General features: G+C 48.1%; 1 protein-coding gene across 1 annotated transcript in view; it reads right to left on the bottom strand.

Moving 5' to 3' along the window:
• Positions 1 to 2,694: 2,694 nt before the first annotated feature.
• Positions 2,695 to 27,060, bottom strand: part of CSF1R (colony stimulating factor 1 receptor) — a 247,587-nt gene continuing 223,221 nt past the window's right edge. Inside the window, exons 18-21 of the mRNA XM_086931314.1 lie at positions 13,743 to 13,854; positions 12,373 to 12,472; positions 8,763 to 8,868; positions 2,695 to 4,188 (exon numbers count right to left, since the gene is read on the bottom strand). Of these exons, the coding sequence (XP_086787440.1) occupies positions 4,054 to 4,188; positions 8,763 to 8,868; positions 12,373 to 12,472; positions 13,743 to 13,854 (453 nt within the window). The 3' untranslated portion in view covers positions 2,695 to 4,053. The remainder of the gene's footprint in view (positions 4,189 to 8,762; positions 8,869 to 12,372; positions 12,473 to 13,742; positions 13,855 to 27,060) is intronic.

Genomic DNA, 27,060 nt, shown 5'->3' with positions numbered 1-27,060 from the left:
CGGGAAAGAACTTGCTGTGCTCTAATAGCAGATGTAGATCCCGTAAGACATTCAAACAACAGGAGAGGGGCCTCCTTTCACCAAAGGGACAGGGCGCTGAATTGACAATCAGTCTAATGTAAACAATTTTCTTTTGGAGATATATAAATAAAGAACTGATTTCTATTCACCCAACCATTCATCCAAAACTGAACCAATATCACCAAGAAATACTGTTCAAATTCATAATCAAATATATAGTTTTCTTTAAAAAAAAGTTGGAAGTTTCATTAAAACATACTCAATGTAGCAATAAATATGTGCAAAACAGGTTTATTCATACAGTTGCATGTTCTATCTGCAAATTTAAGTCCACACCAAAATTACGCTAAATACAGATTGACAAACCAAAAAAAACCATTAAAATTCATATTAACACAAGGGGAGAATACCATAGACATTCATTTTTGTCATTAGAAACCACTAATCGAGCTAAAAATCATTGGATAAACCACACTATGAAACACTGTTTCTTGTTACAACCAGTGTTGAGTCGATTTAGTGTATAGACATTTCTGCATCGACACGTTTTGGTGGGTATTAATGACCAAACCACCTTCTTCAGGAAAAGAATTGATGTCTCCCACAACTTGAAATCTAGCAAGTATTGCTCCTTGTAAGATGACTACTCAGGTTCATATGCCACACACAAGGTTATCCAACGTTCAAACATGAGGCAGAAGGAGATTGCATTAGGATCAGAGGCAGCTTTTTTCCGGCACCTTTGGGGCCCCTTTGAAGTTGACTGATGTAATCGTTGCTTGAAACAAACAAGCGGTGGAGATTGTTAAATCCCACATATAACACGAAAAAGGATCGAAAAAAAGAAATTCAGTTTATCATTAAGATCCATATACTGATGGGACCGTTGGATAACCTTATGTGTGGCATATGAACCGGAGGAGTCATTTTACAAGGAGCAATACTTGTCAGATTTCAAGTTGTGGGAGACATCAATTCTTTTCCTGAAGAAGGTGGTTTGGATCATTAATACCCACTGAAACGCGTCAATGCAGAAACGTCTATACACTAAATCGACTCAACATTGGTTGTAACAAGAGACTTTCTTTAACAGTGGTGGTGTAACCAATGATTTTTTGCTCGATTAGTGGTTTCTAATGACAACAATGTATGTCTATGGTATTCTCCTCTTGTGTTAATATACATTTTAATGTTTTTTTTAGGTTTGTCAATCTGTATTTAGCATAAGTTTGGTGTGGACTTGAATTTGCATACAGAACATACAACTGTGTGGATAAACCTGTTTTGCACATATTTATTGCTACATTGAGTATGTTTTAATGAAAATTCCAACTTTTTTTAGATAAAACTATTTATTTGATTATGAATTTGAACAGAATGTCTTGGTGATATTGGCTTACTTTTGGATGAAAGGATGAGTGAATAGAAACCAGTTATTTATTTATATATATCTAAAAGGAAATTATTTACCTTTGACTGATCCATTAAGATAGCCAAGCTCCAGTAACAGATGAGAATATAATGTCACTCTATCTGTTCTGTTTGCTTGCCTTTTTGTGAGGAATTGTGATAAGTCCAGATGGGAACATTGCCATTTATCAACACGTGCCTGTATGTTCCATTTGAATCTGTGGAGAAGCACCCATATTTTGCTCACTAATTTTCACTGAAAGCAAGTGAGCATTGTGTCTTCCTCTTAGTCCCATCTGTGTACCCGTTATTTTATGGCACATCCTTTTACTGAGTTTTATTCTGCCATGGGATGGCAAATGTTCCATTTACTAAATCCTCTGTGTCAAATATAGTAATCCTCCACTTTACAGTTTATACTAGTACCTGCCAGACAGCAGACAACTTTTTAATCTTCTTCCACGTATGCAAACCATATAACTGAAATGAGAGGAAAACCCTGTTTTTGTTGAAGCCTAAATGAAAGGCACCTTATAAAGCACTAAGAAGACGGTGCAACACCTTGCATGTTTGGTGGAGAATTCGAAACAATTAAATCGTCTAATGTGGCACTTGTCTTTCAATGGCACATCTTGATTTCAGGAGATGCAACTTGTACGCCCATTAGAGGATGAGAACACTGCATCATCAGAATGGAGTATGGCAAGTATTCAAGATATTGGTTAAAACCATGTGGGTATGAACCAATTAGAAAGTGAGGGGAAAGCACAATTAAGTCAACAAATGATGCTGTTTTCTAAGACTGATGGATACAGACTGTTCTTCTGAAGAATAGAAAGAGTTTAAGACTACCCAGCATCATACGTACAGTACTTGTGGGTTACATTAAGATTATCACAGGTAGACGGATGCACAGCTTTACCCCATACAAACCTATTCTTATTGGCCACTCTGAGCATAATCCCATTTTGTTCGCAAATTTAGCTCAGTTGGTGATCCCTGCAGCCAAGTTCAGGCTAACTATCTTGCATTATTAAAAGCACAGCCTTCTTTGAATAAAAAGGTGAGTTGCTATTGCCACTACTCTGCTTAATAGTGTGTGAAGCACAGCAGTAAAACACTACATCCATCTTCCATTCTCTATAATATCAATTGGCATGCTTTCTAAATTACTCTACTCTAGCATATTTGTATTTCTAAGTTAAAACTGTTGACATTTAGAATTCCAAACTGTGCCCAAGAGATCAGAGTAGACAGCTTATTAGTGTGTCTGCCTTTAGTTTATTCACATAAGATTAATCAACAAATGGTGCTTAAGACATCAATGCATGTATTTTACTTCTTAAGGTGCAGGCTGTAACTTTTACCACTCTCCAGTGACCCCTGTCTGGCATGTGTTGCTTTACTCTGGAGAAGTAAGCATTTCAGGTTTTCTGTGCCTGAACTAGGGCACCATCCTAGTCAGGGTAAACTAGCATGTCCAAAACCCATGCTATACGGACAAATGCTCCATGAGAAGGGTTTTGTATCCAAGACAAAGATGGGTTAGTACTGATGGTGATGACTACTGTACTGCTAGTGCGGAAATGGGACTTTGGACCTCTCATTTCAAATTATTTGCTGTAATCATACGGTCTCACTGTCTTCTCAGACCAATAACTATGTGCTTTCTTCCTCTACACCCATAGGTCAGATTGGAAGCATTTATTTGAACCCTTGCAGATAAACCTTTGCCTTTGTTACCAATGTACACTGCAGGGTGATCGCCACAACTGCGCAAACTTCACAACTGAAAGCAAATAACAGCAATACCAGGTACATGCCACCGCCCCTTCCACTTTTCGTTCTGTATGAGACAAAAATTTAAACATTTGCAATACAGCTGGTTGAGTTGCTGAGAGATGAACAAGACATGCTCTACCCATAGTGACTACACATACACACACCCACCTGTATGTGACTGTTGCCACTCTCCAGCATGCTTGTCAGCCTGTTCTACATAGGTGCTATTGCCCCCACTCTCTCCTATGAAAGCCACAGATGGGCCTGCAGTCCTACAGAACATTTTTGGTGGGTGGGCTTGTGCTCATCTTCAGAGATGTATTCTGCCTGGAAACACCTTGGACTCAAGCGTAGTCAATCCCTTTCATGACTTGTAGCAGTCTATGGACACATACGATACAACTACATAGACATATACATAGACATGGAAGAACACACCGGCCACAGTGCCGTTTGGAGATTTCTTTAACTTCAGCAGGAAAGAGAGGATCCTAGCACGGTGGAGATGGGTGTGAGGCAGGAATCACTGCATCATCTTCTGTCCACTTGGCACATCTTTGCTGAATGTTATGTTAGGCTGAGATTTGAGATTCCCACTCTTGGCCCAGTCTTGTTCCAGTGTATAATAGATTGCTACAGTATGATGACTTTACCTCATCTAGCTGCATCCGATGAAAAAGAAGAAAATGCCCTTTGAATCCGGCTCTCAAACCCTAACAAGCCTGAGAGTGATGGAGGCTGGGAGAGCTCCAAGACAGCTCAGACATAACAGAAAATCACCAGACAATCTGTAAATTATGAGGAGGTGGAAGACAAAAGTGCCACTAGACGTGTGCACGCTTAACAGAACTGGTAGTTGTTGCTCTTCAACAGGGGCTGGCTGGCGTCTCCCTGCTCGCAGGATCCCTTGTCGCACTTGGACATCCCGCAGTCAGAGTTCCTATCCCCCTCTGCATTACATGGAAGGTTGGCATCCTGAAAAAAGAGATGCAAGGTTCAGTTTACATCTTAAGAAAAGTGCAGACAGTAATCGTGCAAGGGTTTTAAAGACTCAAGGCAAAAGGGAAACACTTTTGAAGGTTGCACCTCCACTAGGCGGCGCCCTTAGCTGGTTATCCACCATGTGGAAGTGCAGATGGTGAGTGCAGCTCCACCACCTTGGAGCAACAAACATTTGTATGTGGCAGAGTATTTGAGTGGTAGTGAACAGTATGGTGTGTTGGGCAGTGCAAGTGCAAATATGTATTTAAGTATATACATATTTGCATAGTTTTAGTTTTTACATTTTAGAAGTACACATAAATACACACATATATATTATATCAATTTAATGCATCTATGCCTTCATTTTCTGTGCCTGCAGTTAGGCCAACATTTAAACCGTGTTATTATCTATTTTTGTGTTTTGTGAGGAATCTTTTGCTGTGTTTGCAGCGGATTTACTCATAGTATGACTCTGCATGTAGCCTCCCTTGTGTTATTCCTACTTGTTTTGGTACCGCAGTATTCAACCACAACCTTTTGGGAAGACTTTACTTCAGATTTCAAGCATAATCATGAGGGCTCATGAGGTGACCCTAGTTTTGGGTACTGCAAAGGGTCTTTAGTCTAAGAGTACACAGCTCTCTGAGAACTGAGATGAGCTGACAAAGGGCCTGATTTTGAATTTGGCAGACATGGGACATATGCCAAAAACCTGCGGATGCCCAGTCTGCCCTGTGTGGAGTTTATAGGGCTTTAATGCTTGCAAAAATGGGCAGCCAGGACATGCAAAGATTTTCGGTAGATGTACTGCATTCATCAGACTCTAAATAAGGCCACCACTTTTTTCTCAGTGGTGACCAACAATACTTTCAAATCATGGCATCACAGATCCCTCCAGGAGCTGTATTACTGTAATGGTTCACTCTCCTTGTTTGCGCTGTGGTGCACCCTTTGACTAGGTACACTCGGTGCAAACAAATACAGTGTGCCATATTACTGATATTGTATTGTATTGTATTGTATTGTAAAGGCTCCTCTATAGCGCATGGCTACTCGGGAGCATCCCAGCGCTTAGGACTGACCAGAGGGAAATGGATTGCAGAAGATGCGGAGGCCCAGACTCTAGATGCTGGGAAACAGGACAGTTTTTAACTTCTTTCAAAATGCAAGTAAGTTAGGCTCTTGTCGGAGGGATGGAGGAAGAGCATTTCATAACTTAGCCGCATTATACGAAAAAAGACGGCCCCCTGTGCGGGCCCTATTAATCCTGGGAATTGCTAAAAGATTTTGCTGATTGGAGCGAAGGTTCCTAGATGGTTTATAAGGCCTAATCATGTCATCCAGGATGGGGGGGCCTCTCCCATAGAGTGCTTTATGGACCGTACAGAGGGTCTTGAAATGAACCCGCTCCCTTATCGGAAGCCAATGCAAAGTGCTCAACGCGGGTCTAGCTGATACGCGATAGCTAACACCCGTAAGTAGCCTCGCTGCAGAGTTCTGGGCGACCTGGAGTCACCGAATAACCGAAACAGGGGCTCCTAGATAAAGCGCGTTCCCATGGTCCAGCCTAGATAGAATAATGGCCTGGACTATGGTTTTCTTGGCTTTTTCGGGTAGCTGAGGAAGGATTTTGCGGATTGTCTTCAACAATCCAAAGCAAGTAACTACTGTCTTCCTTGCATGGGATTTGAATGACAACTCCGCATCCAGCCAAAATCCAAGTCTCTTAATCTCGATCTTTGGAGTGGGCCCAGGCCCCATGCAGTAAGGCCAAAGTGTCAAGTTGTTAAATGTGGCTCGTTTCCCCAATAGCATCAGCTCAGTTTTTCCCCCATTCAACTTAAGGTGGGATGAGTCCATCCAATTTGCAACTGCCTCCAGGCAGTTGCAAAGATTGGTCGGAAGGGGCTCTACCTGATTCAAGGAGACAACTAGCTGGGTGTCATCAGCGTAGCTTACTAATTGGATTCCAAAGGGGGCCACTACCTCTGCCAGAGGCGCCATGTACACATTGAACAGTGTGGGGCTAAGGGAGGAGCCCTGTGGCACCCCACACTGTAATGGTACTGGAAGGGAACAGCTGTTCTCCGAAAAGACCTTAAAAAATCTATCTCCAAGAAAAGACTCGAGCCACATAAGGGCCTTGCCCGTGACCCCGATCCTTCCAAGGCGAGATAGGAGGACACGGTGGTTAACCGTGTCGAAGGCAGCACTGAGGTCCAGGAGGATAATGACCGTGCTGCCGCCAGCGTCCAGAATCCTCCTGGAGTCCTCGACCACCCTCAACAGTGCTGTCTCAGTTCCCTGTCCTCTCCGGAACCCTGTTTGAGTTGGGTGGAGCAAGTCGTGGGTCTCTAAAAAAGACGCCAACTGTTTGTTCACCCATTTTTCGGTCAGCTTACTGATGCCAGGGAGGAGGGAAATGGAGCGATAGTTGGAAAATCGTCAGGATCAAGGCTTGTTTTTTTTAACAAAGCCCTGACCATGGCCAGCTTCCAATCTCGTGGCACAGTGCCTGACTCAATCGAAGTGTTGACTAAGTTAATAATGTGCGTACTGATGTGGGGCAAAGCCGAGTTTAAGATGGTCATAGGGGCAGGATCGAGCGGGGAGCTGCTCTTTATGGAATTAATGAGATGGGGTAAAAGTTCTGCACTGAGGGGGGAGAAGAGAGAAAGGTGAGGCGAGATGGAGTCAGTGCAACCTACCAGAGGGGAAGTTAATTCAGCCATGGGTGGGGGGGAAGGGAGAGGAGGATCTTTTGAATTTTGGCGGCAAAAAAATTTGCTAATTCGTCACAGCGAACACCAGATTCATCAAAAGATAATGATGATGATGGCGGGTCCGGGGCTTTTAACAAAGATTTGACTATCCTAAACATCTCTCTCGGGGCGTTGGAGGAAGCCTCAATTTTTTCTGCATAAAAGGTGGATTTGGCCATGTTAAGGGCAAATTTATATTTCTTTATGGTGGATCTGTATTTATTTTTCTTCTCCTCATCAAAATGTTTCCGCCACTGCCTCTCTTCCCGTTTACATTCCTGTTTAAGGGACCTTAGGTCTGAATTAAACCAGGGTTGTTTAGTAGGGCCTTTCTTGTTTGTAATAACATTTTTTGGGAGCACGGTATCCAACAACTGTTCAATCCATTGATTGAAGTCTTTGTTTGCCCTATCTATGTCCTGATTACCCAGAGGCTCGCTCTTCTTCAGTATTTCTAGCCAATCATTTAGCTCTAATTTCGTCCAACGCCTACCTAAGGCTTTGTGAGAAGGAATAGTTGGACTGGATCTGTGTGCCTTTCATATGAAGGTAATAACCATATGGTCTGACCAAGGGATCGAATATGGCTCAGCTGAAATTAACTCCGCAATGTTTGAAAATATGGGATCTAAAAGATTCCCTTTGGAGTGAGTGGGATGCGAGACTATTAAGCTCAATTCACAAGAGGCTAAATCCTTAGTCAGTTCCATTGCGGTGAGATCTAAAAGGTTATTAAAATGGAGATTCAGGTCTCCCAACACTATAAAATTAGAACCCGTACTAGCTAAATCTAGAGTAGTTTCGATTAGTCCTTCCTGAAATTGTCCTATCGGGCCAGGTGGATGATAGATCAAAAGACCTGAGAATGACAGTTCTGGAGATAATGTGATAGAAAATTGCGCACTCTCACAATCTGGAGTAGAACTACCAGTCATACGACAGATTAGATGATCCCTATAAAGAATGGCGATCCCTCCTCCAACCTTGGACACTCTGTCCCTATGTTGGTATCCAGGAGGGAGAGCCTGGACGATATCTGGGCCAGAAGTGGATCCAAGCCATGTTGCTGTTAAAAAAAGGATGTCAAGGTCCAGATCTTGAATTAAAAGGGAGATTTCGATTGCATGTTTTGGTAAAGAATGGCAGTTTACCAATGCCATTTTCAGATCTACCTCTATTTTCCTTGTGTTATCGACCACCACCGTCGCCCTAAAAGGACAATGTTGACATGAGAAGCGGCGAAGCGCAAGGTCCACAGAATGGCTGCAAGCAGATGGAGTTACCCCCTTTAGGGCAAGAAGTGTCCAGCAGGAGTATGTTTGTAGGGGGGTGGTTAGTGGGACAGAGGTCCTGGTCCCTGGGCCCGACCGTGCGCGAATGGGCGAAAATGGGCTTACCTCTGGCGCACCTCCGGCGCGCCATCGGTGCGCCCGCTGCGCGCAATCGCTGCGCGCCAGCATGGCCAATAAAATATATAGGAGGTGAAAACCCGGCCCAAAGACTAGAGCGCCTCCCAGCCTATGGCGGCCACTGTTGTAAGGCCTGCCTCACCAGCCAAGATGGAGATGCTGTGTGGGGGGAGTGAGTGTTATCGCTCAAGCGGCGGGTGCCCAAATCAAATTTTGCAGTGCAGGTAAGTGGGGGATGTGAGCCTGATAAAAAGGGGCGATTTCCAAATATACGGCGATTTATGCATTTTGTAATACCGAAATGCTGAAAATCTATACCATCTCATTTTATTTTGCACTTATCTAAATTCCTTCAGCCATAAGCAAGCTATTCCCTTGATTGTTAGGGCCTCACCTGGTTGTGGTCACTGGCAATCTGATGTTGAATGAAGTCACTGATCTGCTGGAATGTAGGGCGGTGTGTGGGCTCCAGGTCCCAACATGCCTTCATGATTTCATACCTGTATGAAAAATAATATGCATTAACACAAGGTAAAATAGTTTCCCCTTTTTGTATAGTACCGACAGACAGCAGTAGGGAAGGACTGAAAGTGAGTAAAGGAGAGAGTGGGAGTAAAAACAATCGATTGGGCAAAGTGAGGGGAGTTGGGATTAAAGATCTTGAGAAGGGGATACAGGGGCAGGAATGTTGTAGAGTTACTATATGTCCCCCATTTCAATTAACACTACTCTGAGACCCGTATGCTGAAGAAATTCAAACATTGATGCAATGGCAAAACGAAGGAACCATTATACATGGAGGGTGCATTCTTGGTGCTGCATTTGGAGGATATAGCAGGATACACTCCCAATAGAGATTGCTTCAAAGCACCGCACTGTAGGAAAACTCTAGGTGGTATGGCCAAATCCTTATTTACCACAGTGGCTAAAAACTCTATTCTGACCCCATATGTATTATGGCTGTCCTTCAACACTTCCTGGTTTTAGCAACGCTATTCATGTTACCTTCCTTAGCTGTGCCCAATCTTAGCTGCTCTACATTTGAAATTGATATTTTGTCCAGCCCATTCACAACAGTCTGGGTACTAAAGCCGGATACTGTCTCCTTCTGGAGGATTGACGTCCAGACATACCACACTGCCCCAAGAAAACCAGGGTCCACTTGAGTATGATTCTACGGCCCACAACACAATCAATTCCTGAGCACTTCCAAAAACATATTCTATGTAAAACAAATCCAACTGAATTCTAGGGTGGCTCAGCTTATGTGAAAGAAAATCCCGCCCCATGGTAGGAGCAAGTACCCTCTGGATCCTGCTCTCTCAACGCTCAGCTCCACCAGCAGCTCTTCTAGGCAGTGCCTCTTCTTTTCACTGCCACTGACCGCGGTTCAAGGCCCTGCTCTGCCTTCCAGCCAGTTGCACTTGTCTCTCTTTTGCCAGCCATCATTTTTATTTTCTCTCTTCACTTAATTTTTCTTTAATTTTCACTTTATTTTTCCTTACTTTACTTTTGTTTTCCTCTACTTAATCTTCTGCTTTCTTTCTCTGTTTCAACTTCCTCTCAGCTGCTTTCCTGCCGCTGCTGCCACCGCTGCCCCTCCGGCGTGTTCCTGCCTCCCTGCTGTCTCACCCTCCTCCGACCCTATGTAATGGTGTCTGCAGCGCAGCTGGTTGCAGTGGGGTTGACGCTGGTGCGCCAAAGGCAAGCCCGCCTGTGCCTGTTCGCGACCCAACCGCGGCCAGCGCCAGGAACCCTGGTCCTCCGACCGGCCAACGCTACAGCTCCTCGGCTCTCTATGCACTCGTCGGCAAGAACAACAACTGCCAGCTCTCTTCACCTCTCACCACCCAGGGACCTATCACCTAACGACACTGCCACCACTCATTCACCATCACCGAGACCCAGGACCCTCCTCCACCCTCCAACTACAACTCCATCACGCCCCAAACCCTGCATGCATTCTCCTCAACGTCCGCTCCAGCGCAGGATTTGGAACAAGAACAAGATCTCCAACAAGAGCCTTTGAAACAGTCTCACATTGTACTCTAGCCCGCAGACTCCAAGACTCAGGAACCCGGACCAAGGCCCTCAACTGGATCCGCTCATTCCTCTCCGTCAGAACGCAGCGGGTCAGACTCCCCCATTTCTTCTCGGAACCCACACTGACCACATGCGGAGTCCCCCTAGGATCCTCCATCAGCCCCACCCTGTTCAATGTCTACATGGCCCGCTCGCATCCATTGAAAGGCTAGTAAATCTGGCCCTGGAATCGAATGTAGAGATTCTAGAATCCTAAGTGTCAAAATATGAGGGGCAGATTTACAAGAACTGGCGCATCTCTGCATATCAGCAGAGATGTGGCAGTTAATTTGTGTCACACAAAAAAACCCTTAGCCACCATGGATGTGTCGCATTTACAATGCGGCGCACTGTTGCACAAGGATTGATAGATGCGTGACGCATCTATTGGCATAAAGACAAAGCATGGCTGGAGTCGTTACGCAAGCACGACGCAACTCCAGCAATGCTTCGGAATGCCTATTTCTATTATGCTGCGTCACTCCTTACGCCTGCTTCAAGCAGACGTAAGGTTTTGACGCAGTGGCATTGTAAAAGTGACTCAGTGAAATCTTGTAGATTTAACTGCGTCACTTTTACGAGGCTTTCTTAAGTCGGAATGCCCACCTTGCATACATTATACCTGAAGAAGGTATAATGTAGCGCATGGCTTTGCAACGTGACCTAGATGCGTCACGTTGTAAATATGTTGCAACGTGGCGCATTGTTTATGACGTCGCTGCGTCACAGAAGTGACACAACAGCGGTGCAAAGTTGTCGCAAGGGGCTTGTAAATCTGGCCCTGAGTGTTTTCAATCTTCTGATTCCAAAATCCATCTGGCTGAGCACTCCATTCCCTTTTTTTTCACAGCAGTTCAAACTGCAGTGAAAGTCATACTGATGTTCAAAACTAATGATGACCAAATAAAATAGAAAACACCTAATTAAGAGGCTCCTTATGATCGCGGACGGACTTGAGTCCGTCCGCGACCATACAGGAGGAGGGAACCTCCGCATGGCCTGCAGAGTTCCCTCCTGTCAAATTAGGATGTGACCGCCACCCTGGCCGTCACATCCTCTATGTTTACCATTGCGGCAGGTGCAGCTTCAAGCTGCATCTGCCGCAATGGTAAAAATGCATACTTTTCATTTGTATGCAGAAAGCGGCAGGCACCGTGCGGTGCCTGCCGATTTCTGCATACAAATGCAGGGGGGTACCATAGGTACCCCCCATGTGCACCCCCCACCCCCGCCGTCACCCAGGGGGCCCGCAACGGGCCCCCGCAGTGAAGTTACTCATGCTTTTCCACGGCGGAAAACCCGCCGCGGAAAAGCATTTTTGATGCCCCTCCTAATATGGCTGACGGTGTCTGAAAGATACCGTCACCATATTAGAGCTTTTCCGCTGCGGTTGTAAGCCAACTGCGGCGGAAAAGCTGCGGACGGAAACCAGGACCCACCAGCCATCCTAATGTGGCGGTGGGTCTTTGCTGGGTCCGCTGCGGTTTTTCCGCATCCTCTGGGCCGGCGGTGGCTTCCGCCAGCCCCGAGGATGCGGAACAACCGCAATCCTAATCTGCCCCTAAATCTGTGATTAGTGATCCAAATTCCAATGTCAGAGCTTTCTTTGAAGCTAGTTGTGCACTCAAAATTTCAAATGGATTCCCCTCCCCCCCCAAAAAAAACAAGTCAGGACTCCGATTTTGATGAATTACCGCAATCGCAAATAAGAAACTGGCATCCTAAATTCCAAATGTCTGTCTTTGAATTTTCTTAGACTTTTGGATCCTCTCTGCAAATTCCATTTCCGAATCTAAATCAAACACAATTTCAAATTCTACGTTTTGAATAATCAAATATTTACAACATTTTGAACTTGAAAGACTTCAGCATCTACCTGCCCAAAGGACGATAGTGGTGGAATTCAAATCCCTCATACTTACATTTCCAGAGGAGCGAAGTCTGGTCTGGCCATCTGGTATCCCGTCTTCACCAGCTTGTAGAACTTTCCGTCTACCAGTATGCCTGGGTATGGGCTCATGCCTATAAATAAGAGGTACGAGTGAGCAAGGAGGGTCTAATCTAGAGGCCATTTAGCCGCATTGGGTGGAGACTACATCCAGCTTATAAGATCCAGCTATAAGCTTCCTCTGAGAACTTTATCTTCCTAAAGCCAACCTGTCCCGATAAAACCAACAGGAGATTCCTCATTCTGTGTAAGGCAGAATACATATTCACAGTTTCAGTGGGGCCACTGAAGGAACTATTGGCTCTTAACCAACACCGCTGAAATTAGGGATTTGGGTGTTACACCACCAGACCAGGGCTAATGCCATATCGGAAGGGTTGGTGAAGAAACAGTCACAACTCAGCATGCCACTGGCACCCTTCCAAAAGTACTTTGGGTGTGCACAAGGAGGGGACCCATCAGTGCAGTCATACTTGCACATGGGTACCTTGCTCCCTGTCCAATTAGGGGCTCTGAAGGACCCTAGGAAGATGAGTGCAGTCTTGTGAGGGCCTTCAGTGAAGATCGAATTAGGGAGTCCACCTTCACAGAGACTCAAAGCAGCAACATTCACCAACTGCTTTGTGTGTGTCAGTCTGCTGCATGTTCCTTTGCCCACCACTGACAACGTGAGGATTTGCACAGACTAGAGAAAGACAATTATGTTTTCTTAATGGTATGCAAACCCTTGGTGTTGGTGTATTGTATCTGTTTTATATATCCAGGTACAGACACTGGAACCTTCAGCCTCGATGGACAATGCTACCCAAATCTTTAGAAATTGGACTCGACTGTATGGACTTTAAACTCCATGACAGAGTCTGCACTTCTTCATTGGCTTTCCTAGTCCTTGTTTAGATTTGGAAGTTTTCACTTGAGTTGCAGAAGCAGGGATTGGGTCAATGATCATCTGGAATATGTGGTTATTGGGATGGGAAAGTGCTGGCGCTATACTAAAGCCATAAATACATAAATTAAATAAAAGGCAGGCAGATTGGGAAAGAGTCAGACACATGCCATATAGTGCCTGACTAGTGGCTTAATGCTCCAGTCCAAATAGCCTTTCAAAAGAAAGGGCTACCTGAAAGTTTCTTGGTTTATTTTCATGTAGGGCTACACACCCGAGATCGGCAGTCTTTGATCATGGTGGCGCCCATTTTAGGATTTTGAATTCCAGTTATTAGTTTCGGCACCCTGGCATCTGTCAGCTACTACGGGCATAGATGATCTGGTCATGAAATACATAATGTCAACCAGCAGCAAGGAGGCAAGTGTTTTGATCAAATAATGAAACATTGCCCTTACCCAGAGAGAAGATCTCCCACAGCAAGATTCCATATGACCAGACATCGCTTTGGACAGTGTAGATACAGTCAAAGATACTCTCAGGGGCCATCCACTTCACGGGCAGCCGAGCCTAGAACACAGGAAGCAACACTAGATTGCACATCACGCTTACTGTGAGAATCCACCACCTGGTCCCTTTTGCGTTCATAGAACACTGAAAACACTTAATAATAAAATGTGAATGAAATGATAAAACATGTTCTGTTGGATCGTTCATGCATGAGTGATGTATGACTTAGCAGCTTTTGAAGATGAGTAAGGTTGCTTTTTAATGACACCCTTTCCACCCCCCCCCCCCCCACCATTTGTTGCTATTTGTTATTGGTAGAACAGTTCTTAACCATCGAAGTAGTTTCTTACAATGGTCACTGTTGGGCCTAGGTTTACATTTACTGATCAGCCCTATAATGGTGTAACAAGGTTCTCTTTGAATCTCTGATGAATTAAATGTGCTACAGGTTTATCAAGCTAATTACTCTTGCATGATAGAATGGGCCTCCTGTGTGCTTGTGAAGGCTCATTTGAAGCTTTCAGCCCAGAGCTCCAGGAGGCAAGGTACATTTTTTCGAATGTCATTTTATGTGCAAGGGTTACAAGAATGGGTAGTGCTCTGGGGGGGTTGTTAGACCTGGCATCCTTAGGGTGGTCTTCCCCTAGACTGTTTGCCTTTTGTCTCCTCGTTTTGTTGATTCTGTTTGTTGGCCATGGGACTCGGATCACTTTACCTCCAAGAACCAGTGCTAAAGTGCATGTGCTTCTCCCCATAACATGATGACATTGGTGTATACCTGTTTTAGAAATGCCACTTTTAGAAAGTGGACATTTCTCTGTACTTACTGGTCTGTGTGCCTTACAGCATGTCTCCAATGCACATCTGGATTGGGTGACAGCTACACTTTGGGGTATATTCACAAGTATGTGTGATAACTACCGCAAGAGTAGTGTAACGCAACTTTCAACATCGCAGCCTATCGCGGTAAAACAACCCTGTGTCAACGACACCAGACAACGCGGCAAATGTCCGCTTGAAAATCAATGCCACACCGCAAAAATGCGATACGTGAATGCAAAAAAACATGCGATGAGGCCAACAGCGGTACAAAAAGTAACGACAACAAGCCACAGGCCTACAAATCCCAATCGTCTGGCGGGACAATGCACCATAATAATGACAGAAAAAATACACCAGAAACAAGCCAAAGCACGCAGGAACATGGATGTACCCTGACCCAGAGCAGAGGCCAACTCGAACCCCACAACCCCCACAGACCACCAGCAAGGAACAACGGGGTCAGGGAAGGCCAAGGAGAAGAGGGAGAGGAAGACGGGGTGCAGACCGCAGGAAAACAAGACCAGCATCACGGAGGTGACAGAACACTATCAGCAACTGACCCACTAGCAGACCACCTGTATTGCAGACGGAGTGCCGAGGAGGGCAATCCAGGAGGCCAATAGGCGCCGGCACGACGTGACTACCTAAATTAGGCATCAACCCACTGCCAACAGGAAGGCAGCATCCATGACAGGAGGTGGCCCAACGGGTGTGGGTGGGGGCCGAACCCATGGTATGCAAACCAGGACACATACGTAGGGGTCCATCACCCTTCAGGGACCACCCACATCTCACTAAGGAGACCCACACTGCCATAGAGACACCTGCAGATGTACATTCACAGCACAGAACCACGCCCAGGGGCGCTCAAATAGCAGTCACACATCCATGTTGGCTCTGGGTATGACGGCCCTAACCACTCCCCTTACAAATTGAGTGGGTGACGACTAAGCTACATGTCCAAGCACCAACCCGCTGCCTGCGGTGACATGTCTGCATCCGATGTACACAGCACAATGTAATGTCGTAGGGCCCAGGGCCCACATGCATACTACAAGACCACGGAGACACATGCAGACATCATGTTGAAGTGGCTACGGGCACAAAGGCCCGGCCCCTTTATTGGTAGGGCCACATGTACAGTGACACCTGTGCTGGATGTGTGTGGGGTGAGTGTAAGCCATTCCGCACAGAATGTCTGGTGCTGGCAACCACTCGAACATTGGACCCCAGTGCAACGGAAACAGAAAACACATGCATTATAGAGTCAACTGCTGAGCAACATGGAGTGAGCCGGAGAAAGTCCAGAGGACAGCCAACATGCAAACCGAAGTGTCCGTGGGTTGCAGTGCAATGGGGTTGGGACACTAGAGATGAGCTCATGTGAAGAAGAAGTCTCGGATTGTGTCCCTTTGACATATTCCTGATGCAGATGCAGTGGGGTGTGTTAGACTTGCATCATCTTCACCATCAAAGTTTTAGGGCCCCCACACTGTTTGAGGTGACATAGCTGCGCAACCGCTCCACAGAACAAAACACAATCGGCAACGGACAATGGGCTGGAGTGCTGAGCCGGGTATAAGGCCAATGATGGCATCCACAACAGGTCTGAGCAACTCCGTAAGTCTGTCAGGACCACCGTTTCAACTCTGGTATATGGCGGTAGGAGGTGGTCCTTGCGTTGGTGGCGTGTGCCTCCTGCGGTGATGCGACGTCCGGCCCAGTCTGGACTCGCTTTGGTGTGTGAGCCCTGGTGGGACGCATTTGGTCCCGGAGGCTGCGTACAGCGCAAGGCTACAGAGAAATGGCGTTGATGACCCCAAGGCCTACGCCTCAGGGGCCGTCCAATGTCTCAGGAGAAGGGGTCCGGACCGGACCAGCACAGAGTTAGTGGCCCCGGATGCACTGCGGCTGGCACAAGCACCCAGCCACGGGACGGTGACTTGCGGTGCAGTCAGATGGGCCATGCGATCTGAGCAGATCATCATCAATGTCTGAGGTTTATGTTGGGGAGAGATTCGGGGGACAGTGGAAGGTGTCCTCCAGGGCATAACGCAGAAAGGTTTGATTTTATCTGGAAGCAGCAAATGGAGGAGTTAAATGCGACAGCCTCGTTGCCACACCAATTCGATATCAGCTACATGAGGATGAAAACTGCCCCCTAGTCCATAGACTCAGACGCCACCAAAGTTCGATCAGAGAGTGTCCATGAATGTCGGGGAACAGACTTAGTGGCACCGGGGCTGAGTGTGGATGCAGTCTGCGAAGATGCGGGTAGACTGAACTCCATCATTGGAAAATCATGACTCTGTGACCTACTGAATCACAGTGTAGGCTGGAGGCAGCGGTCAGCAGTGGCCCACAGCCACGTGTCGTTGGCTGGTGATGCACAGTGCTAGCGACACCAGGTCAGTTGTTGGGAGTGTACGAACACCTCCATAACGATGATCCTTTTCTCTCCGCCAAGATGCATGGCGTCATCCTCTTACGCCTCTCCTTGCGTGCAATGATATGTAATCTGCCTTTGCATACTCGATGTTCAGTTCCAAATCTGTGACCTACTCGAGTGCAACCTAGGCCGTGAGCAGTGGGGTAGTGGCAACGGTCAGCACGGGCCATTCACCGAGTGTCGCCGGCATAGGTTGGTGGCCCCACCGGCCTGCGTAGTTCAGGTTCAGTGGCACCACGTGTTCGCTCACCTCCATGACCGTGACCCGGCTTTCGTCCAGATTGAGCCACATCTTCCTCTTACTCCTCTCCATGCAACCACTGGTGTGGACTATGCCAATCGTTATTCACGACTAGGTGCTGGATGTGAGACCTACTGGTACGCAGGGTAGTCCCCCTCAGCCTCGTGTCGTCGGCTGGCGTTGAAAAGGGTTTGTGGCAGCACGTGAAGCCGGCTGGCGTTGAACAGGGTTTGTGGCACCACGTGTCGCAAGATGCCCATATGGAAAATTTGCCTCACGGATCGAAGGGAGTCTGGTGCTGTGGCCACTGGCCCGGATTTGGGGTCCCTGCCATTCAGGAGCCAGGACACAGTTTCACATATTGAACCCACAGGGCCGCAGAGGACCACAGGAGAATATGTCAACAGGGAAGGAGTAATGTAGGCCAGCATCGGTGGGCCTGAGATGGTCTGAAAGGCTAGCAGGCTCGCGGGCCTCAGGCTTGGAGCTTACACAGGCACGCGGTGGGCCCTCCTTGACACACGCCGGTGTCGGCTGCTGATCAGTGTGGCCAGGCTGCGCAGGGTCGGGCATGACGGGTTTGTCGTCCAGCGCACGGAATCTGAGGCAACTCTGCTAATGAGGACAGCATCAGCATCAGCCTTGTTGTGTGGTGGGAGGCGCCGCCCTGGCAGAGACGTTGGACTTTCTGGAAGAGGATCACGCCCAGGGCTACGCGCTTTTCATTCACACCCCTAAGCTGGCCTGGCGTACGCCGGGCCATCCCACTCTGCTCACGCTTACGGGGGGGGGGGGGCGGGGGCTGGGGTGACATGGTTGCATCCACTGTCCACTACACTCCATACACCAGAGGTGTATGTGGTCGAGGATATGGGCGTGTTCTACATACTGCGGTTCGGTCCAGCACATCGCCGCCACTCTTGGCATTGTGTACTTTCATGGGTCTACTGCATCCTTCACACATGCCTGGTTGCCACCTCTCCCCACATTCGGATTTTGTGTGGCTGAGGTGCGATGCCGCTGATTGGTCATGTTCACGGCTTGCCAAGGTTACCATTGCAAGTTGTTCTATCGTGTCTGGTGGGTGGGCATGTTGTTGTGCATGTTGTGCATGTTGGTTGTGAATTTGTGAAGTGTGCATTGCCAGAATTGTGGATTGCATGGTTGTGGAGTTGAGATGAGCGGGATGTTAATTGGGAACTTGCCAAGGGGCTGTGCGTTTTCCTTGGTGCCATCCTGGAAACGTTGGCTGCTGATGGACTGTCGGAGGATGTAGGTATCATGCACACTGGCTGTGTATTTGGAGGCGACATTGGTGAAGGTCCGTTGGTGTTCGAATGTTGCCTCCACATGATGTGTGACGTGTGCTTCCTGTTGTGTTGATTGAGTGCTGTGTCAAGAGGGAGCACAGGTGGGACATGTGTGCAGTGGATTGTCCTTGCTTGGTCTTCAGCGGTTCCTGCGCCTTGTGTTGGACGTATGGAGACTGGGGTGCCAGGGTGACGGTGATGTCCAGGACAGGTGTGGGGGATTTGGATGTGGCTGGCTGTGAGACTCTGCCGACTCTGGCGGGTGTTATTTGGTGTGTGCCAGGGGCCAACCAACAGGTGCAGCACAGCCAGCAGCTTGGTGTGGGGTGGGTTGTTGGTTGTCCGCTGTGTTGGTGCTGTAGTCCTGTTAAGCGATGATGGCCAGGATGCGTAGGATGGTTGTCCCTTTCAACCTGTAGTGGACAGTGACATTGTCAGATGTTGGGCCTGTGAGGCAGGTGCGTTTCCTGGAAGGCAGCTGTCAAGCGGGGGGTTGGCGAGGGGTGTTGTGGCCCTCTTGGGTGTCCATGGGATCTGTTGCCCTTCCGATAACGCCCTGGGCTGGGCTCCCTTTTGTGGTGCAGGCTGCCGTCCGACTTTACACCAGGTCAGAGCAGGTGTTAATTTCCTGCTGCAAAAGCGCCCTATCAAGTGTTTTGTGTTCTTATCGTAGATCTGGCTGGTCGTTGTGAATGTTGAGGTGTGGTGTTGTCGCGGCTTTTTGAACAGGAAGCCTACACTGCATCTCATTAGCGATAGTTGTGGGGGTCCTCTTTGGCGATGTATTTTGCGGCGGCTATCTGGTGCTGGAAAACTGGTGCTGTGGGCTGTTAGCACCAGCTTGTGAATGGTGGGGGAAATTTATCACGACTTTGGCTGTGATAAAGTGATAAAGTGCTGCTAATTCGGCGATAGCTCCTTGTGAATATGCCTCTTTGTGCATTATCTCTAGGCAGTCACAAACACAGGAAGAGAGGCTCATCTGCATTCTTAGCACTCATCTCCATTCAACTGCATTTTTATGGGTCTTTCAGGGCAGAGAGGCAGGTGAGGGACTGACACTTACAAGTCAATAAGAAGTGTCCTGTCCACACACAATGTGTTGATTTACCCAAAACAGATAGCCTGGCAGACAAGACTAGGTAGAAAGGGATCCCTGTGCACCTCAGAGAGCTGCTTTGAAGTCACCCCCTACATCAAAGGCACTTTTGGGTATAAGTAATAGGTCTCTGACCCACTAAAATCAAACACTTCTGGATCTTGAACTGAACCTCTGTCAGAGGACTGCTGTGCTGCTTAAAAGACTCAACTGAACTGCTTTTCTGGAAGGATTGCTTCTCTGCTTGTTGCACTGCTGCCTGTGCCTCTTTGACTCTGCTGAAGGAGAGCTGGACTCTGCCTTCCCTCCAAGTGATCTCGGAGGGCTTGTCTTCTGTTTTCTGAAGTCTCATGGACAGAAAAGACTTCCTATAATTCTACTGGTGCTGCTGGAATTTGCCTTTTGTGAGTCCTACCCTTACCCGAGGTGCCTTCTCAAAGTTCTGAGCCTCATAAGTGGGTTCTGCAGCTGTTTTCTACAAATCTGATGCATAGTCACCACTGCACCAGTCGAAACTGACGCATCACTCTTTGACACAGACGCAGAGGCTGTTCTCCCACAGTGGTTTAACAGCCTACGAAGCCTGATTATGATGCTCTGCGCTGCTGGACGACAATGCATTGCCTTCACTTCAGCGAACCGCAACGACGACGGAGCGACCCAACTGCATAAAAAAGATCGACGTATCTGGCCCTCAGTGTCGGAGCTTTGCTCCACCCAAGGTACTATCTCAGCAGGCCCTGTGTGGGTCCCATAGTCGGCCTGCTCTCCATCACGGTGGGCCTGTTTTTTTTATTTACACCTGTCCCTTGCGACCTCAAGTAACCTTTTGGCCGCTAGTGACTTTAAAGCACTGTGTTTGCATTTAATCTGTAAAGATTCATATCTTGATTTCTACTGATTGGATTTGTGTTGTTTTGGTTGCATTTTGCTCAGATAACTAATATTCTCTATTTTTCTAAACCTGTGTGGAGTCTTTTTGTGGTGTATTCATCATGTTATTGCGTGAGTCTGAGTGTGTGTTAGACAAATACTTTACAATGCCTCTTTAGGTAAGCCTGACTGCTCTGGGTGAAGCTACCAGAGGGTGAGCACAGGTTACCTTTTAGTGTGCTTCTAACTTACCCGGACTAGAGTGGAAGTTTTTGCCTGGCCTGGGTTCATACCTCAGCCAACCAGGCATCCCATTTCTAACAGGGGCCAAGGGTGGGGGGCCTCAGTTTATGGGGTCAAGACATCAGATCACCACGTCGCAAAGTGCCCGCGACGGGGTTCCCTGCTTGGACGGGTGAAGAAGATCTGGCCAGGCCCGAGTCAGACCTTGGTTAACGTTGGGGTAGAAGCCACCATCTTACACTCCAGTCTTCAGGATGCTATGTCGCAATGTGTCTGAGACAGGTCCTAGACGCTGAGGGAGGGATCCCATGTTTAGCAGCGTAAATAAGGTCTGACCGTGCCATGGGTGAGATGTCCAGCTGACCCGGGGCTGAAGACCTCCATCCTTGGACTCCATTATATAAGAAACAGTGTTGCAAAGAGCCAGGACAGGGTCAAGCAGGCCAGGGGAGGGATCCGCTGCCTGGCCAGGTGAAGAAGGTCTGACCGGGCTCCAGGTCAGAGCACTAGCTTGGAAAGGGACGGAAGCGCTCCATCCTGGCTCCATTCTCAAGGCTGTTGTATAGCAAAGTGCCCGGGCCTGGGTCCTGCAGCCCCCAGATGGGCTTCCCTACTTGGCTGGGTGAAGATGCTCTGACTGAATCCCAGGTCAGAATTCCAGCTTCCTTGGGGATGAAAGCCGTCCCTGGGCTCCACTCTCCATGCCACTGTGCCACATAGACCCCAGAATGTGGTAATGCAGGACTTGGGAGGCCTCAAATGTTATGTCTTCCCTTCCAGTACACTTTAAGAAGATATGACTAGGCCCTAGGTGAAAGCACTGGCTGGCCTGAGGGAACAGAGACCTGAAGGCCCAGGAGGGCCTCTGCTGCCAATCCAGGTGAAGAATCTCTAACTGGACCCAGGGTCAGAACTCTGCCCGGCTTTGGGGTCCATTCTACCTGAAAATCGCCCACCCATGACTTTGGATAGGTAGTGACAAAAAATAACAATACAGGACTTTTTCGAGGCTCTGTAATTGGAACGAGTATACTTTAATGAGGATCAATGTTGGGCAAGCTTTGTGCCAGCAGCTGTGTTAATTACAGCTCCAATAGCATATATTGCAGTTGCTGTAGTTAAAAACGTTGTAGTTGGGTCTTAGGAACGAGCTAGCGGTCCATCGCAAGGCGAGCTATCGTCCTTTCCACCTCCTTCTTCCCGGTGCCCTCTTAATGCTCTTGACTGAGTGTCCTGAGGATCCGTAGTGTTTACTTTGAAAAAATTTGAGTGTTCAGAGCAGTCTGGTTGCCTGTATACATCAGCTAGAAATAATGGAACAGAACTCTGGTTCTGTTTTTTTGGTTTTTAGAACTGGGGCCATGATTGTAAGAGTCAGCCAGGGCATTCGTATCGTACTGCTTGAGGTGAAATTCTTGGACCGCCAGAAGCCAACCAAAGCAAAATCATTTGCAAGGAATGTTTTCATTATTCAAGAATAAAAGTCAGAGATTTAAAGATGTTAATATAACATTGTAGTTTTGAGCATAAACAAAGTGACTAGTGAACTGGCAAACTGTTATTCCCACAACCTGCTCAGTAACTTGTAGGAAATCAAAGTCTTTGGGTTCCAGGAGGAGTATGGTTGAAACCTGAAACTTATAGGAATCAATGGAAAGACACCACAAGTAGTCGAGCTAGTGGCTTAATTTGACTCAACACGGTAAAACTTCACCTGGCTCGGACACGGAAAGGGCTGACAGATTGGTAGCTCTTTTTTAGTTCGGTGAGTGGTGTTGAAGGGCAATTGTTAGTTGGTAGAGACATTTGTACGATTAGTTCTGATAACGAACCAGGTTCCTAGATGCTAACTAGTAACGCAATCTTCAGTATTCGATATTTTAGTAAGGCAAGTGGCATTCAACCACACTAGATTGAGCAATAGCAGATTTTTTTTTTCAAAATTCTTTATTGTCAGGAGGTCAAGAGAAATATTCAGAATAACACGTGTAGGTTACTTTTGCATCTTACTAGCATGTGGAAGCAGGAGAAATGAACAAAACAAATCGCGAATCAATAACCATCAATCTCTATCACGGTCATTGCACAGAGTAATTAGGAGTGATCATCATACACAGATTATGGCACCTTTTCGTTTCATGTCCATATATCATTCCATGACATTACCATCCTGATACATCTATCCGAGTCTAACAATGGTAACTTTGTATAAAAGTAAAAACTATAAAACCCAACTATGGTCATCACATAGCAATTGAGTGTGGTCAGCCACAGACATTCCCCAGCCGTTACACCTGCACAGCACTGCGTCCAAGGTGATGTTGTATTCCCGCACCCTCCCGGCCCCCCCAGCATTCTGCCAGTAAGCCCATTTCGGCTAGTCCTCATCCTCCTCCTCCTCCGAGTCCTCGCCCTCCGGCAGGGCCTCGCATGGTTCTCCCCTGTACTTGTTCCATGGCGTCCATACCTTATTCCACTTGCGGGGGCACGCTCGTAGTACATAGACTGCCCTTTCTTTTACCTAGGAGGTCCATATTCCTTATCCACCCCGCTACCGTTGGCAACTCCGGAACACCCCACCTCTGCGCAATGTCTCGTTTGGGCACTGTCACCGCCAGCGTGACCCATAGTTGTCCATACCTGTCCAGGTCTGTAGGGTCCCAAATGTTCAACAGGCATTTACGGGGTTCAGGCAGGACAGATACTTTGACGGCCTGGGAGATCATGCGCATAATCTGCCTCCAGACTTCCCGGATCTGAGGGCATTCCCATAGCGTGTGGAGGAGCGTTCCCTCTTCCCCGCATCCCCTGAGGCAGTACGGGTGTGGTGCCCTCTGTATTCTGTGAAGCAAAGTACGGGTGTAGTATGTTCGATGTAAAATCTTGAGTTGTACTAAGCGAAATCTGGCTGATATGCCTACCTCTCGTGGTGAGGCAAGCGCCTCGTTCCATTCTGTATCATCCATTTCACCTATTTCCCCCACCCATTTCTCCTTAAGTTTCTGTGTGGGGTCTGGCAGGTTGTTAATCAGTTTTTTATATGTGAGAGAGGTTGCCTTCTGTTCCATAAAGTCGGTCAGTAACCTGTCTTCCAGTGGTGATGAGTCTGGGAGTGTGGTGTCAGGTGGGATCGCCTGCAGCAGGGCGTGTCGGATCTGCACATATCGGAATGTTTCAGTGGGGCCCAAACCGTACTGCTGTTGGAGCTGCGGGAAGGCAATAACCGTGCCCTTGTCCCAAAGGTCTCCCACCACTGAGATCCCTATGGCATCCCATTGTGCGAACCCCTTACATGCCCGCAAGTTTCCTAGTGTTTTAGTGTCCCACAATGGTGTTAACCTGGTGATTTTCCCCTTCCACCCCAGACATGATTGTGCTATAGGCTCAGAGCGCCGCCGTATGAAGCGTTGGGCCCAGTAAGGTCCTCACTTGCGAGTAATTGTATAGCACTGAAAGCATGCCGTCAGTCCCCAGTTGTGACCAGTCCGCCTTATAAGCGGGGTCCTCCCGTGAGACGTGGATCCAGTGATTAATTATCTTAAGTTGGGACGCCCAATAATATAATTGGAGATTGGGCAGTGCAATCCCTCCCTCATACCAGCTCTTCACCAATTTACCATGCGCTATTCGCGCCGGGCCATTGCTCCACAGCAAACTGGATATTAATGCAGCTACCTGTCTGAAGTATCGGGGGTTCACCATATAGGGGGAGTTTTCAAGCACATATAGAAACCTTGGGAGAGCCATCATTTTATAGAGCGCCGCCCGCCCTAGGAGGGTCAGCGGCAATGTAGCCCAGTACTTGACGTCCGCACGCAAGCGTGCTAGAGGCGGCAGCAAGTTTTTGGTATAAAACTCCGCCGCATTGGCAGTGATAAAGATACCTAGGTACTTAAAAGAGGTGGTCGTTATCTGTAGGGGACATTCAGCTGGTAGCACTGGGCCCGGGCCCTTGAGTACATAAAGTATAGACTTAGACCAGTTCAGGGTGTATCCCGATGCCTTGCCGTGGTCATCGCATAAGGCCAACAGGGCAGGGACCCCCTCATTGGGATTGATCATATAGATTAGCATGTCGTCTGCATATAAGGAGACTTTGTCCTCCCACCCTTCCTCCCAAGTGATGCCCCGGAACAATGGCGTTGCTCTGCGCAGGATTGCCAACGGTTCCAACACTAATGCAAATAGAAGGGGCGATAGCGGGCATCCTTGCCTAGTACCTCGTCCCAGTGGGAAGGGTGGCGATATATGACCATTCGCAACCACCTGCGCAACCGGCGATGTGTAGAGCAACCGCACCCATGCAAGATACTTTGGGCCGAATCCCATCAGAGTCAGGACAGCAAACAAGTACTCCCATTCCACTAGGTCGAACGCCATTTTGGCGTTTAGAGATAATATCACAGCCTGGTCCGAAAGAAGATGTGCCCGCGCCAACACCCCATGCAGCCTTCGTAGGTTCAGCGCTGTGCTCCTGTGAGGCATGAAGCCCGATTGATCGGGGTGTATCAGGGTGCGCAGGTGCTGAGTCAGTCGGCTGGCCAGGAGTTTCGCCAAGATCTTCGCCTCGGTGTTGAGCAAAGAAATGGTCCGATACGAGGCGCAGTCAGTTGGTGGTTTGGCTGGTTTGGGAATGGCCACGATCGTGGCCGTGCGCTGGTCGAGGGGGAGCAGCGCCTTCTCTACACTGTCATTGTACATGTCCAAGAGGGGCTTGGCCAGCACCGAGGCTGTCGCCTTATACCATTCTACAGGTATCCCGTTGGGGCCTAGTGCCTTGCTGGATTGCAATGCTTGTATCGCTAATTGGATCTCGTCCTCTGTCAGGTCTGCGTCTAGTTCCTGCTGTGCATCAGGAGAGAGCACAGGGATAGTGATGTTCTCGAGAGACGCCAGTGCCTCCTGTTCGGTGACGGATCGTGTCGGCGTATATATCCCCTGAAAGTGGCGTGCTAGGGTGCGCACTATTTGTTCCGGGTGAGTCTGGAGCTGTCCCTCAGAATCATATAAGCGTTGTATCCCCCTACTACTTCCACCCCGTTTGTCTAGCCACGCCAGCATCTTCCCTGCCTTATCTCCCACATCGTATATTCGGTGTGCGGTGTTTGCTAGGTGTCCCTTAGTGATCGTGGTAAGGTGCGCTTGGTGCTGTTGCTGCCGGAGGTGTAGCGCATGCGCAGTGTCAGGGGTGGGATCCGACATGTGGGCAGTGTTCGCTGTGTGGAGTGCTAATTCTAAATTCGCAAGTTCAGCTCTGGATTCCCTTTTGTGCCCAGTGATTGCCGATATGGATGCGCCGCGTAGGACCGTTTTATACGCCTCCCAGAGCACCGAGGGTGAGGTGACTGTGCCCACATTTTCGTTAAAGTAGTGTGTCGTAGTCAGTTTAAGTTTTTTCCTGACTCCCGGGACCCGTAAATAATTGGGATATATCGGGTACACTCTGGCGCGTTTCTGTTCTTTGGTAGTAAGGTGAAGGGACATTGGGGAGTGGTCAGAAATGCCTCTCGGTAGAATTTCCAGCTTGTCTATGGAACCCAGTCCCACCCCCAGAAAGAAGAAGAAATCAATACGTGAAAGGCTGTTGTGGGTGGCGGAGTAGTGCGTGTATTGCGTCGCCGTGGGGTTCAGCTGACGCCACACATCAGTGAGGCCCAGGGCGTCTAGGAATCCAGGAAGCGTGGCAGCCCCTCTCAGGCGGTCTCGTATGGGAAAGGTGTCTAGCAAGGGGTCTGTTATAGCATTGAAGTCCCCCCCAATGATTATGTCGCCCTCCGGGAGGTCAATAAGAAACTGCCCAAGTGCCGGCAGTGCCGTAGAGTGCAGCGCCGGGGGGATGTATACAGACACTACATTGAGGGTCCTCCCCTCCCACTGGCCAGAGAGCGCCGCAAAACGTCCCTGGTCGTCCGTCCTGTGGCTACTGACCAAAAAGGATGAATTTCTCTTAAGGAGTATCCCGGTGCCCCTGGAGCCTGTGGTGAATTCCGCGTGGACTGCCATGGTGTAACCCCGTCTATCTAGCGCTTTGCATGTAGTCCCTGCCAGGTGCGTTTCCTGAAGTAATACCAGTTCAGGCCTATGGCGTTTAATGGTTTGCAGTACCAGACCTCGCTTAATTTTGTCCCCCAACCCTCTGACGTTCCATGTGAGCAGTTTCAGTGGGGGAACCATTGTCATCACAGGGGAGCCCTCAGTGGGTGCTACTTGCTCTCGTAGTGCCATTTGG

The sequence above is a fragment of the Lissotriton vulgaris genome, chromosome 7 (genome assembly GCF_964263255.1).
Source record: "Lissotriton vulgaris chromosome 7, aLisVul1.2, whole genome shotgun sequence".
NCBI lineage: Eukaryota > Metazoa > Chordata > Amphibia > Caudata > Salamandridae > Lissotriton > Lissotriton vulgaris.
This window is presented reverse-complemented; position numbering and strand designations above follow the sequence as displayed.